This window comes from Petromyzon marinus, chromosome 4, assembly GCF_048934315.1.
Source record: "Petromyzon marinus isolate PM22_M1 ecotype Great Lakes invasive population chromosome 4, UKy_Petmar_22M1.pri1.0, whole genome shotgun sequence".
NCBI classification, from domain to species: Eukaryota; Metazoa; Chordata; class Hyperoartia; order Petromyzontiformes; family Petromyzontidae; genus Petromyzon; species Petromyzon marinus.
Genome location: NC_133670.1, coordinates 18,450,363 through 18,465,751, shown reverse-complemented (window position 1 = coordinate 18,465,751; position 15,389 = coordinate 18,450,363). Strand labels below are relative to the sequence as shown.

At 40.7% G+C, this 15,389-nt stretch overlaps 1 protein-coding gene across 3 annotated transcripts in view; it reads right to left on the bottom strand.

Moving 5' to 3' along the window:
* The window catches only part of LOC116938549 (growth factor receptor-bound protein 14-like), a 142,527-nt gene that overhangs the window by 55,447 nt on the left and 71,691 nt on the right, over nt 1-15,389 (bottom strand). Inside the window, exons 1-2 of one of the 3 annotated variants that reach the window (XM_032945772.2) lie at nt 8,892-14,866; nt 7,626-7,950 (exon numbers count right to left, since the gene is read on the bottom strand). In XM_032945772.2, the coding sequence (XP_032801663.2) occupies nt 7,626-7,950; nt 8,892-9,111 (545 nt within the window). In that variant the 5' untranslated portion in view covers nt 9,112-14,866. Of the gene's footprint in view, nt 1-7,625; nt 7,951-8,891; nt 14,867-15,389 lie in introns of those variants that run through there. The other 2 variants (XM_032945774.2, XM_032945773.2) reach the window with 2 other exon arrangements.

Genomic DNA, 15,389 nt, shown 5'->3' with positions numbered 1-15,389 from the left:
ACACGTTTTTGGTTATTTTAATTAACAGACACGTTTTTAGTTATTTTAATTAACAGACACGTTTTTGGTTATTTTAATTAACAGACACGTTTTTGGTTATTTTAATTAACAGACACATTTTTGGTTATTTTAATTAACGGACACGTTTTTGGTTATTTTAATTAACAGACACGTTTTTAGTTATTTTAATTAACAGACACGTTTTTGGTTATTTTAATTAACAGACACGTTTTTGGTTATTTTAATTAACAGACACGTTTTTGGTTATTTTAATTAACAGACACGTTTTTGGTTATTTTAATTAACAGACAAGCATTTAGTTATTTTAATTAACAGACACGTTTTTAGTTATTTTAATTAACAGACACGTTTTTGGTTATTTTAATTAACAGACACGTTTTTGGTTATTTTAATTAACAGACACGTTTTTGGTTATTTTAATTAACAGACACGTTTTTGGTTATTTTAATTAACAGACACATTTTTGGTTATTTTAATTAACAGACACCTTTTTGGTTATTTTAATTAACAGACACGTTTTTAGTTATTTTAATTAACAGACAAGTGTTTGGTTATTTTAATTAACAGACACGTTTTTGGTTATTTTAATTAACAGACAAGTGTTTGGTTATTTTAATTAACAGACAGTTTTTGGTGATTTTAATTAACAGACAAGTTTTTGGTTATTTTAATTAACAGACACGTTTTTGGTTATTTTAATTAACAGACACGTTTTTAGTTATTTTAATTAACAGACACGTTTTGGTTATTTTAATTAACAGACACGTTTTTGGTTATTTTAATTAACAGACACGTTTTTGGTTATTTTAATTAACAGACAAGTTTTTAGTTATTTTAATTAACAGACACGTTTTTGGTTATTTTAATTAACAGACACGTTTTTGGTTATTTTAATTAAAAGACACGTTTTTGGTTATTTTAATTAACAGACACGTTTTTAGTTATTTTAATTAACAGACACGTTTTGGTTATTTTAATTAACAGACACGTTTTTGGTTATTTTAATTAACAGACACGTTTTTGGTTATTTTAATTAACAGACAAGTTTTTAGTTATTTTAATTAACAGACACGTTTTTGGTTATTTTAATTAACAGACACGTTTTTGGTTATTTTAATTAACAGACACATTTTTGGTTAGTTTAATTAACAGACACGTTTTTGGTTATTTTAATTAACCGACACGTTTTTGGTTATTTTAATTAAAAGACACGTTTTTGGTTATTTTAATTAACAGACACGTTTTTAGTTATTTTAATTAACAGACAAGTTTTTGGTTATTTACATTAACAGACAAGTGTTTGGTTATTTTAATTAACAGACACGTTTTTGGTTATTTTAATTAACAGACAAGTTTTTGGTTATTTTAATTAACAGACACGTTTTTTGTTATTTTAATTAACAGACACGTTTTTGGTTATTTTAATTAACAGACACGTTTTTGGTTATTTTAATTAACAGACAAGTGTTTGGTTATTTTAATTAACAGACACGTTTTTGGTGATTGTAATTAACAGACAAGTTTTTGGTTATTTTAATTAACAGATACGTTTTTTGTTATTTTAATTAAAAGACACGTTTTTGGTTATTTTAATTAACAGACACGTTTTTGGTTATTTTAATTAACAGACAAGTGTTTGGTTATTTTAATTAACAGACACATTTTTGGTTATTTTAATTAACAGACACGTTTTTAGTTATTTTAATTAACAGACAAGTTTTTGGTTATTTTCATTAACAGACACGTTTTTGGTGATTTTAATTAACAGACACGTTTTTGGTTATTTTAATTTACAGACACGTTTTTAGTTATTTTAATTAACAGACAAGTTTTTGGTTATTGTAATTAACAGACACGTTTTTGGTTATTTTATCATCATAGACCAACACACTCACTCCGATTAAGAACCAGCCTACAATCTACAGTAGTGGGTTATCAACACTCATATATGAGTTTAATACTAAAGTTATTCACGAATATTGGGAAACATAAACCAAATAATAATTATGAAGTATTAAACCGGGGGGCCAGCCAGAAGAGATTAGGCGAGTTGGGTCGATTACGTGACCAAGATAAATGTATCCCAGAGAGAAAGAGAGCCTCCTGGCCGCCTTTATCTTCCAGCAGCACGTGATAGAATTTGCACACGCAGGCAGAGGGCATCTCCTCTTAAAAATAAAAATCAAACACCACGATGGAAACACTACTACAACATACCTAGAGTCACGTACAGAATCATAACTACAAGTGGTACGGTATCAAACTATGAGGTAAAATAAAATGTTTTAACTTCAAAAGCCTCAACACACCCTTTGTGAGAGGCAATAGTGCAGAGGGTGGAGAAGAAGGACGCACTCAGGGGCAATCTAGAGCATCTGTTTCCTTTTGATGGCGGGATGGCTTGAGGAAGGCGACAGGAACCATGCCTTGATGAAACTTATATTACTCAATAAATATGACACACACACAGGCCGGACAAACAGCTGTTCCCACAGGCTTAGAGCGAAATCAAAGGAAGTTCCGGTCCTTTGTGAGAAGGCGAGCCGAGGTGGGTGAAATTCCACATATAACCAGCGACACTCACTCAACACATGAGCTCGGCAAGGGACAGCTCTGCGAGGATCGAAGTGCTGCGAACAAGGACGAGTACTGCGACGGGCAGGCTCCGGGGCATGGCCTCGAGATCAACAATGGGTGCTGTGTCTCGAAGAGAAGAGGGGCGAGGTGACGCTCTGTGCTGAGTTCGGCATGGACCGATAGAGTATCGCTGAAAGTTATTCCACCTTTATAGTGAGTACCAGCTCCCACGTGCAGCTGCTGTAGCTCGAGTTGAACTGGCGAGTAGTGTCAAGCAATCAACCTCGAGAAAGGGCGGAGAGGGCCAAGCATCGACCAAGCCAGCATTGCAGAGAACCAGCTGCACGCGCAATCGGCTCCGCCAGAGAGAGACGGAGCAAGAGAGAGTGCACAGCAGCGCCACCAGCGCCACCAAGCAAGGGTGTCAGCTGCCAGCGGACAAGCGTTGTGCCGACTCGGCTCATCCAGCAGGGAAAAGAGCCTGACCGGCCGCCCGTGAAGAAGAGGAGAACGCCGGCGAGAGCCCTGTGGATTCGACCCACACTCCCACCAGCGTCACCAAGCAAGGGTGCCAGCTGCCAGCGAGCGGACGAGCTGCAGGCGCTATGTGACGACGGGATCATCGCGCACCGACGGCGAGCGTTGTGCTGACTCTTCCAACCAGCTGGGGACAGAAACTGTGGCCGCCCGTGTGAAAGAGGGAGTGCCAAGCTGCCCGTATGATACACTCACACCCTCACACCCTCACCGCTCCGCAGGGAACAAACACATTTTAATACAAGGGATGCCCAACCTCGGCGTCTGCTTAACGCAAATAATTGATCAAGAAGACAAATAACACCCCCACTCAACACATACACGAACGAAAATTAATAAGAAGACTCATGATAAGTGCGTCAAGTATCAACTGATAACGAAGAACACGGCTGCCGTTGGGTTACGGGGAAACGGTCGTTTAGAAGTATTTTACTAGTTATGTTTCTTTTGATTTGCATAAATATTATCAATGAATTCATCGATGAAAACTAAACGTTTATAAACCTAAGTTACGAATCTACACACTCACAGGGAGATTATTGTGTTGAAATCTTTCTTTTGATCACAGAATCTGCCTGCGAAATTATTGAAGCCTTAGCCAATTGATAGGTAATTGCTGAAGGAGGCGTACTGCCGCACACCATTGTTCCAAACATTTAGTTAATTACGTAATCTTGCCCATTAATTAACTGCCGTATACTTTTGCCTTCGGGACATGTTTCTTTATTGCCTTCGTATGAATATCGTTGCATTAATTTTTAAGGACTTTTTGTTCCTATCGCCGTATATGCTGGTGTTACTCTGAGGAAGTCATCAATTGTTCTGTTACCCAGTTAACAAACGTGATCATTGAGGGTTAAATGTATGGATCAATGAGGGGAACATCTCCAGGAGTACTGTGTTGACAATTCCAAGCATAAGAGTTCGCATATTAGAGTGTTAAGGTTTTGTTTAGAAATTAAAATTGCTTAACACAGAAGTGTCTGAGTGGTGCCTTCCTAAGTTCATGCATAATAATCTTAATTATAAGAACTGTATCCTGCGGTGAGATTTGAATTTGGAGACCTGACATAAACACACTAATACATAATCAGTAAATGTTAAAGCGAGAATAATTGTACTATACCGATTGATAATATAAACCTAGACAACGAAGCCGAGCTTAATCTAGCTTACTTACAGCACACCTGCATAACTTCATACAATTGTATGATCCCGATTGATAATACTATCCTCGACAACGATGCAGGGCTTAATTATCATAGCGGTGGTCATTAACATAATCGCATGCAATTACATAACTTAATACGATTAAACATTCCCAATTAGCATAATTTATGTGCATAAATGCACCAATTAACATAATTTCGGATAATTACGCATTTTTCCAAGTTTCATTTAATTTTTATTATTTTCATTAAATTTCCAAGACCCGGCATATACAACAGTCACCTGAAATCACCTACCGTGGAAAACTAATGGAAACAAACAACCCATTAAACCAACTGTAGGTCTACCAGAAAAGATCCCCCGCACAATCTCTGATTCAGCCAAATTCAACAATGACCATTTTGCAGGGTAGGTGAGCAACGTGATGACAAGCTCTCTATTAAACATGCGCTGAACGTAAGTTGGACAGGTTTCCATTAACCAGTAACAAAGGTCACGACAGAGGTGGTCATGCTGGTTGGCCACTTTTCCGATAGTCAACGGTGTCCGAGGGTGCCGGCGGCGGCGAGATGTTATCTCCCTCGCCTGGTATGCAGGAGGTTGTGGGTTCGATCCTAACGTATGTATGTTGAACTTCTGTAGCCAACCGTGCTAATCAGTTGGCAACATGTCCCTGTGATAGTGAGAAGATGGTTGCACTGGGGTCACATGACAGGGCTGTTGTGTATGTGATGATGCGCTGGAGGAGCTTGTGTTTGTAGTATTATTATTAGTTTCCTGGGTACAGGCATCGGATGGTGTTCAAGACTTCTTCACGAACGTGCTGCATGCAAACCATACACTTGTGTGCATGTGTGCACACTGAACTAAAATATGCACACACACCAACAGGTAAATCCTGCTTTACCTACGAACCTCATGCCATTCACAGTGGTGAATCTTTTAGCAAATTAAATGGTAAAAAAAAATTGACATTAAGCCATAGCCAATTATGTAATGTTCAACACAATTGCTTGACTTGCATTGCCATATAGTAATTAGAAAAGTTGGAATATTTATGGAATTAAACAGGTGTTGCGGGCCGCTGTGAGGCTATTGCGTCAGCAGACGGCAGTACAGTAAAATCAATAGTTGTACTGTACTATGCTCCAACGTCTGTGCCCCCCACCGTCATCAACCCTCATCCAGTACTTACAAAAAGGAATGCACGTGTAAACATAACATTTGGTCTGAAGTGCCCTTACATTTGATAACAGAATAGTTGCACACAATATACACAACATCAAAGATCCCCTTTCAAGTCACTTAACATTTTTCAATATAAAGCAGCCATGTAATCTGCCAGTTCACTGCATCAGTGAAGGTTTGTGTTTGCCATTCGTCATGTAACTTTCTACTACAGTACATTACTGCATTCCTATTCATATACGAGAGGGAGTTAATTTATTTCTGTCACCTTCTTACAACCGTAGCAGTTGGTACTCCGATGAAAATCTACAAGTCATGTAAAACTTTAAAAAAGTAAATACGTACAAAAATGTATCCTATGTTAGTCACATATGTAACTAAATGATTCCGATAGTTTATATTAAATTCTTGTATACACGAGATCAAGAGACTGAGTAAGCCTTATACCAAAGATGGAGAGGTAATCATCCATGAAATTTTTCACCCTCCATGCCAAGCATACACCCAGGGTATATGCTCAGATCATAAATTATAATTGTAATTGAATCCTTTTTGAGATCTAAAGAATTTAGCAATGTAGCAACAACAGAGTTGGACTAAGTAATTTAGTCCATTTCATCATACTCAGTTTACACCATTAAGAATGATGATGCCACATATTGGGACAGATAGTAATGGCAACATGTAACACCTTCAATTAACATGTAAGACCTTGGAAAAAAAGTTATTTTTAACGCGTTCCTCAAATTCTATTTTGAATAAAAAATAATTACCATAGTAAGGACGTACAGTATTAACATGTGTTTCTCATGGAAATGGCTCCAAAGGTGAACAACAAATTTGATCCCTGTTAATACTTTCCGGGGAATGTCGGCCATCCCCGCTGCCAAAGGCCTCATTGCAACAGAGACTATTTGATGAGAAAATTCCAGTTTGTATCCAATGCCCGATTGTGGTAAGAGGAAGCACATTGACTTTTTTGGCACAAAATAATGGCAGCCTCTAATAAAGTGGAATTTGTCAATAGATATAGTTTTACAAAAGTATTCATATTTTGTTTTTCCAGATGAACACTAAGTTTGAGTGTATGTTTGGCAGGTGACTGGTCTAGTTGGAGGTAATGCAGAATGTATAAAGGTGGCATTTCGGCTATACACGTGTCCTTTTTATTACTACGTTTTAAAATAGATTTATTTATTATTATTTTTCATAACGTAGCCTTACTGTGAAATTTAAAGCATAAATTGCAATAGTGGACGTAAAAAGAAACTTGAAAAGAAAATGAGATTATGAAAATCTATTACAAATCCTGCCGTTTCTAAGTCTGGAAACTTGTGTAACATCCACTTAAGGCTGACCACAGTCTGTGGTTTAACCATCATCTGCGAGTTGCCACAAGCACCCCTCCCCTATTTGCTTAAGCCCTGGATTAAAGAGGAGGAGAAAGATACATCTGGACAAGTTTATTGTCCGGCATATGTGATTGTTTCATGGCAATGTATAAATGAACATACTACTTCTTCAAAATAAGGAGATACATGGGAAACCAACCTTGTACATGCACTTATTGGAGAGAGCTCTCTGAAGCAACTATTGACCCATAACCTAAACAATTTGTCAACTACTCCATCTGTGAACGTTGCCTGCATTCGAATGCAGGCAATTTTTTTCTGGAAATTTGTCAACTACGTGTCACCGTACACCGATGGAAGGCCGACAAAGGTTCAAGAGGACAACGGCCTGACATTTCCGTTGCGATAAATACTTTCCATGTCCACGTCGGCAGAGATATAACGTCACAATCAACTTCCATAATTAAAGTTTTGCTACCATAGCAGAGGAAGTGTTTCATTTGGTAGCCATCGGCAGGAAGTTTCAAATAAATATCTTGGTTTTGTTAACAGGTGCAGTCATAACAAAGTCACTGGCCTCTTTACCACTCTATGACTTATATAACCAAATTCAATCGGTGCACACTGTAAATATCCCTTTTCCAAATATTACGTGGTTATTTTTTTGCCGTACACACGTAGCCTACACCCGTGTTGATAAAAAAAAACTACCTAGTTTTGACGCACACCGCAAAGAAAAAATACGTCTCCGTAGCTTTTGTGCAATATGAGCATGAATACCGGACTGCTCGAATGTGGACCGGTTGAGAACGACGGACGCCTTGGTGCAGCAGGGAGGAGGTGTCCCCAAGCTCACGAGCGTCGCCCGGTTGCGGAGCGACACGTGACATGCCAGGGCGAGAGGCTGTGACGGCGGAAGAGGCGGCCGCGGCGGCCGCGGCGGCGGCGGCGATGGGAGGCAGAGCGTGGGCGAGCGTCTCCCTGCCGTCAGGCCCTGCGCAGGGCTGCAGGAGAGGCACCGAGTCGGCAGGGCTGCTCGAAGTGCTTCCCGTTGACTCCGCCGTATTCATGTCATTGACCAAATTCTCCAGGTCCACATCATCATCTGTAGAATTTGGGCAGAAGAAGACGGGCTTATTCATATGAGACATTGAACGACACAAGTTGGGGGGTGGGGGGGTGTTTGTATGTGTTGCTCTTGTAATGTTTGGGAATGAATGTGTATTTTGGGGTTTTTTTACACAACTACTAAGCACAGACCCAGTGGCCTAAAACATCTTCGAACCAAGCAACGAACGGCACAATCAAAGTTGTCACAGATGTTACCGTAAGAGGGAATTGTTGCAACTGCTCTTGAGGTTTGATTTTTGTCAGACTATCAATGCTTATATTTACACTTATTGATGGTTACACATATGATGATGTATAAAATATATGCTAACATTTCTGGATTTTGCAGTATGTTGAATTTGATGTCTGTCGGGCTGCTTTGAATTTTTAATTAATTAACTAATTAATTCATTGGGGGTTTTTCCAGCATTGTGAAACGTTTGCATTCAAAGGACATGGAAACTGAAATACCCATTCATTCTGCATTAATTGTTCCCATTAATTTACGTGCACTGAAATCCCGTACAGAAATTATATTATTTGCATATGAAGACTAATATACGCATTTTATACCACTCAATACATTTTCAAAATATGAGAGCGAAATATAACAAACCACAGACACAGAGATAGCAATTTTACGTAAATACAAATTATTTTTTAAACTCATCACCCTGCATTCGTGGGAGAGAATGCGATTCTACACCCCTGCACAACATTCTAAAATTGTCATATAAATCGATCCAATTTTCCAGCGTGAGCACCCCATCCCCGCAGCAACATAAATTAACCTGGGTGAATGAAAGTGCGTCGTCGCTCTCAGCTCTGACAAAAGGCCGCGTGAAATTAATAGGCGGCTAAAACGTTCACAAAAGACCCAACCAAAGCACCGCTTGCATTTTGCAGGGGGGGGGGGTGGGGTGGTTTTTTTTTTACCTTCGAGCAGAGCACAAACGGCCGCATTGTGCTTACACGCCCCTGGGACGCGTGACCGTGCCTCACACCGAACAACCCGCGTGCCAAGCCCAAGGTGACAAAGACAGCAGGCCGCTCGCCACCGCGGCCAGAGTGGGCGGCGCGGCGTGGCATGCAAATGCAAAAAAAAAAGCATCGCGGGCCCCATTTCCCGGGCAACGGGCAATATAAACGAGAGCATTTATATGACGACAGCGACATCAGACACGAGTGTCATGCAACAACTGTGGGCTGGGATCCAGGCCCGGGTGGCCATTTGATAGCCACTAACACCCTCCAGATACACAGTGGGTTTGCAAAACACTACTGCTTCTGTCCTTACTTGAATTTCATGTTTTGGCCTTTTTTTTCTATTCAGCCATTGTGCGGTGTGTTAATAATTCAAATATGTCAAATATCATTTGCAAAATTCTAGGAACAATATTTCGACATTTTAAGGAAAAACATTCTTGGATGAGTGTAACGTATTTACAGTTGAATGCAACTGAAACAAAAGAACGTGTGGCAGAGCCAAAATATGTTTTTTTTTTTAAATTGACGCCGATAAAAGGTCGAATGAAACCAGAGTTGCTGTTTGAACTTTTAATAATTCGTTCTGATTTCATCGTGGTGCCATGTACCACATGCAAAAATTGTAGCAGATTTCTTTTGTATCCAATGCATACATTTAATTACCATATCAGCATTTGTAAGCAAAAACATGCAATTGTCAATGATAACAATACACCTTATTCTCATATCTATGTGCACAATTAGATTCAACATCATATTTGAGCAAGACCATTCCTGAATTGTTCTGTACAATACCGCAATTTTATTTAACAATCATAATTTAACGAAGATTTTTTTTTACTGAATTATTACAAAAATAAACGATTAGACATGAAAGTGCAATGTTAAAGTGGACAGAGAGAGAGAGAGAGACGAACCAATTCTCTTAAGCAGTTCCCTTGCACTTTAGAGGGTTATTTCAATTACACGGCTGTAACTATGAGCACTATTTGTTTTCCTTTTGGGTTACAAGACCAGTTATTCCACATGTGAAATGTGCGATTCTATTTTTCAGACTTCTGCTGAAAGATTTAAAGCTTCCCCAAAATCTTCCATGAAATGACAGATGAGGCATGTGTGTGTTTGGTGAGTTTTTTTATTCCTTTCAATTATGGTTCATTAATTTTTTTTTAAATATAAATCTTGAAAGGGTTAACTGTCTTTGTTTCCATGGTATACTATTACTTGTCTTTATTTATTTACACAACCTTTTCCGGGAGGGGACTTTGTGCTCTTCATGTAGCTTCTCTTCAAATCTGCCACGAGCAGAAATGCAACTAATCTACAGATAAGTGCCATTGGAATGCATTGTATAAGAAAATACAGCATATGGAATATGAACTTGGCAGCTGTGTTAAGCACAGGCTAAGCATATCCGTTGTTCTTTGAAAGACAAGAGAGGCTTCCAGCTCAACTGAGCCCGAGGCGACACTCATCTCCTCCTTACAGCCCTGAGCCAGTAGTGGAAATTCCACATTCCTATGGCAGGGGTTAGTATTTCCTATTCGACAACCACTGTTGACTTGGCCACAAAGTGATGCTGATTCTATCGACACTCGAGGTGAAGGACTGAGTTCACCCCCTAAATCGCATTTGAACTCTGAACCTTTGGCATGCACCAATACCTTAGAAACGCATGAATAACCAATTTCGTATTTTTACGTAATACAGTTACTAATCATATATCCAATTCATATGTTAAAATGTAACGAGTGCAAAGCACTGTTCGTACCTATTCAGCCTGCTGGGAGTCGAGCAGTGATGCAGTGGTTAGCGCACTGCGTTATGCAACGAGCAACCCGAGTTCCATTCTTGGTCACGGCTAACATCAGTGGCGAATTATATCTCAACCGGTCCTGGCCACTCCCCCACCTTTCACCAAGCTGCACCGCATGGTGTGATGAAGTATGTGGTCAAACAGCACGACATGGGGGGGGGGGGGGGGTCTTCATCCAGAAGTGGATTTAGACAAGGGCTGTATATTTACCTTAAATTTTAATTGTATCAATGCTCGTAAAGCACACCAAGGAGTATGGGTGCCAATATCATAACTGGCCAACCTTCTCATCTGAGTGCTGTTGTTAACCAAATCATATATAAGACATTCATTTGAGGTCAGGTTGATCTAGGAGAAAGCAACAGCCAATTCACAACCCAATTCCACTGATGTTATAATTGGCTAGGAATAAATCCCATGTCACTGAGAGCATAGGGCAGTGTGCTTACCATTACGCCACCTTTCCCATGAGAACACACACGTGCATGCGTAACTGATCATACATGTTACCTACCCTGGGGAGGTCAGAGGAATTAGCAATTCATACGCAGTACAATGTATGCATTGATATTACGTGCGCTAAAAAAGCAATTTACATAATTTTTTTTACTGAAACAGATGCACCTCAATGTTAAAACCCTGCATGGGGTTCTTGAAACAGCTGTTTCATCTCGCTAGTTGTGACCAAAGCCATTCCAGCGAGTCGTGATGGGGAAAAGGTCAAGAAACCCGAGTGAAGGAAATCATTATTGAACTGTGCACTGGGACACAAAGTAAACTGACCGTGTATGAGGGCCTTCTTAAGCCAGGCTGCACAGAAGCTGCTTTGCAGCTATAATATCGCAGGCAGCTTTGCAGCCACTGCAATTTCCCTCTGACCCCCCCCCCCGTCGCACCACCACCTATCATTTCAGTTAACGCCGCCAGCACGCCATTCTGACGCGAACTCACGGGCTGTAGTGTGAGCTTTAGTGCCGTATACAGGGTGCCGATGAAAGGTAGCGTGCATTCTTGTAAAGTCCTTCGTCAATCCACTGCTGGAAAAATACTTCACCGCACCATACTTCACCGAAATGGTCAGTGTGGGTTGGTAAAGTGGGCAAGCCCAGGATCGATTCTCAGAACTCGTCACTCATGTTGCCCTTGGCCAGGAATCTAAAACTAAAGTTGCTGCGTCGTCACGGTGCAGTAGCGCTAACCACTGTGCCTACTGCTCCACCCCATCACGCACTATTAAAGAATTACAATTAAGACAGCAGTTTGAGCTACGTCAATCAAACTACAGTCACACGAGTGGTGTTCTCGTACAAGTCTCATTGCTCTAAACCTCTACGCTTCCGACGTGGCGTTGGTGACCCCCACATTGCATCGACATCTGAGAGGGTCACGGTTATTTTACAAACATCTCGACTGCGTGATCATTTTGAACGCTTCTGTTATGTGCTGATGAAAGTTGCTCAAGCTTTCTGGTGTTTTTTGGACATTTATATGTCAATGTATCGCTTTCATAACAAAGGCATTTAACTAGACCGTTCAAAACTACTCTCTCATTTGAATCCTTCAAAAAATGGAAAATGTTACATTCCAGGACGGTGATACAGGGTTGGCGGATCACACAAAGGTTGTGAAACCCCCTTCCTGTGAGTGTCGAATTGCCATATCCTGGCAAGCCAGAAGATGGTACAGCAAGTGTGGACTAATCGACGTCTGCCCCATCCGTATCGGACAGTGTTGCCCCTTGCATGCGTCAGTTTTCTCCAGCTGGTTTGATTTTCTCCCAAATATTCATAAATAAGGGTTTGCACTTAATAAATAGAAAAATTCATGTTTTTTTCAGTCTACACTGCTGTCCACTTGTTACTAGTTAGTCTTAACGGGTAGAAAAATACCAAAATCTGGTAAACTGTAGGAGGGACAGGCCACTCCTTAAACGACTGCCGATATAACCGCCCACCTAAGCAGGCCAAGGTGTCCAGTCTGTAGTGTCCAGCAAACGTGCGCCGCAATCTTCCAAGTCGCTGCTCTGCAGTTGACCTCCGCTAGGATGTTTGCGGGAGGCCCTGAGTCCACAATGTTGCCACCACTCAAGGGGAAACGGGCCCTTAAACCTTTAAGGGAAACTTTCTCGACTAACTCGTAGCAATGTCGGATGCGTTCTCTCAGCCAGTCCAATATCCGGAGATTTGAGGAGGCATTCACCGGGACAGCGTTCCTGTACAAAACAAACAGCCGCTGAGATCCTCACCAGCCCACTGTCTGGAGAGATAACTTTAGAGTTCTTGCTGTATCCGACACAAATAAAGCCGGACACAATGCAGCTCCGACTGCAAATGAAAAGGAGACACCACCTTCAAACTCTTCCTGCAGGTGAGCGATAGCTGGTAACCCGCATGACAAATGATCGTGTCCCATCCTGATGCACTGACAGCAGAAAGACCTCAAATGGCTAGCATAGACCTTGTATGTGGATGCTATCCTTGATTTCAGCAGGAGGCCCTACTTATAAAACCCCCGGTTGGTAAACCTTACCCTTTAAACATCTACGTAGTCAACTGAAAATGCCTGAAGTCTGGACCTGCTACTGCAGGTCCTCCTGAACCAGGAATGTCCACGCAGGGTGTATCCTTAATTCAAGGTGGTCTGAGGACCAGTACTTGGGGAGGCCTTCATCCAGCAGTGGATCTATCATGTTTGATGATGAATATTGAATGATGATGCTTTATTAACACTGTATTTCTCCCAAATTATTCTGTCATTTCATATTGTTTCGAGTTGACAATGTCGAGTCATCACCACGTGTGTCAATTGGCTGATAAGTCATGTGAACTTAATTTAAGCCTGAAAAGAGTCTAGAATCAAAGTGTTGGCAATGTGAAGCCGCACATAACCAGTAACTGCTCGCTGTTACTCTAGGCTATGCACAGGCGGCACATGATGCAACTAATGCGCAACCCTATGTAATATGGCCTTTATGGCTATGAAGCTATGTAGCTGCGATTCTGTGTACAATGTGCCAATTGTATGCTCCCAAATGTGTTTACAGAACATGTTGTACCACCTCATGTATGGGTGGGGGGCAGTTGCAGTTATTTTGAGAGCACACAGATTTACAATTTACCAGCACCAGCATTATTATTAAAATTCCTTGGCTGCATTCATTAATTTCACCTGGCTTAAAATAGTTCTAAGTCTCTGACAGACGGCACATTAAAGATGATTACAGCAGATGAAAATATCTTGTCTGATGAACCTACGCATTTTTAGAAATAACCTCTTGGCAGATGGCCACTATTCGATCCATTATGAGACCACCAGGTTTTGTGCCGTATAGCCATGAGTTGGTATCCTGCCGTGGCGTAATGGTTAGCACACCGCAGGTCCCTGGATTGATTTGATCACCCGGTGGGGCAATTCAAACAATCCGCAAGGTTTAATAATAGGGTTTTTCCCCTTTTTTCTGGCAACAAAACCGAAACCTTCATGTCTGCATTAACCACAATATCTGCAGTCAAAATGCAAACAAAAAATATACTATGATAATATATGCATTGTCCTTGAAACTGATTGGTCCACACCAAGGGACGGCTATCTTTTGATCGATAGGATATGAAAAGAGGTAAAGTGTGAGCACACCCACCTCTTCCAAGACGTCTGGACAGCATAGAAAAGTAGGCTAAATACCCGATCAAGGGGCTCTCGAGAGCTCTGTCTAGTGACCAGCAGTGGAGTGAGCTAGGATTTTCAGGGCTGTAGTTTGACCATGATTGACGCCTTGCATTATTTAGATATTCAACCTAGATTATTGATTGACCTCCAAAATTCAAGTTTACAAAACTAGATTGTGCTTTGCAAAAGTTGCCAGGAGGCAACAGCTTATTTTCTAGTTTCTCCAGAATGAATCCCAAGAGGTATTAAACCATCACACTCACAATCCAGAGAAGAGAACAACGTGGTCACTGTCTGTCCCGCAAACCCACTTGTGAGGTTAAATAAATAATCCCTCGGCCATACTAATTATACAGTAGTGCGCAAACAGCACGAAGAAATTTAAACCAGAACTACATTGTATATGATTGTTTTGTTTAACATGGTCTGTTAAACATAAATTACAAGTTGTAACTCATGCAAGAAACAGCACCATTAGGCATTCAAGGTTGACTGCTTACAATAGCATTCACCCATGCAAGGAGCACAACCTCAGCGGTCTGTGTTTGCAAAACATGTGCTCACTTTGGCAAAGCATGGGGGGAGGGTGGAAGGGTTAATGCTGTGGGGTAGGTGAGCTGCAGGGGAGGGAGCAAATCACACATGGGCAGGAGGAAATGACTGCCTCAAACTCAGCCTTTACACTTAATTTCCCACAGGCAACTCGAGTCGGCCTGATTTCTCCCTAAAACTTCAGCCAACGGCCAACTTAACCGGCATTTCCATTTTGACACGTAGGCTTTCGCGACCAAAATTATTCATGATGCTTTTTTTTGGGGTAAGTATAAATGTGTCGTTAACCCGCCACCACCCGACAGTAAGGTTTGTCACGTAAACAAAACGTGCCAGTTAGTTACGACTTCAGCCCACCCGTGTGTTGGAGAGTAAATCAACGAAATTTACACTTTGTGGTAATTACATCCAGC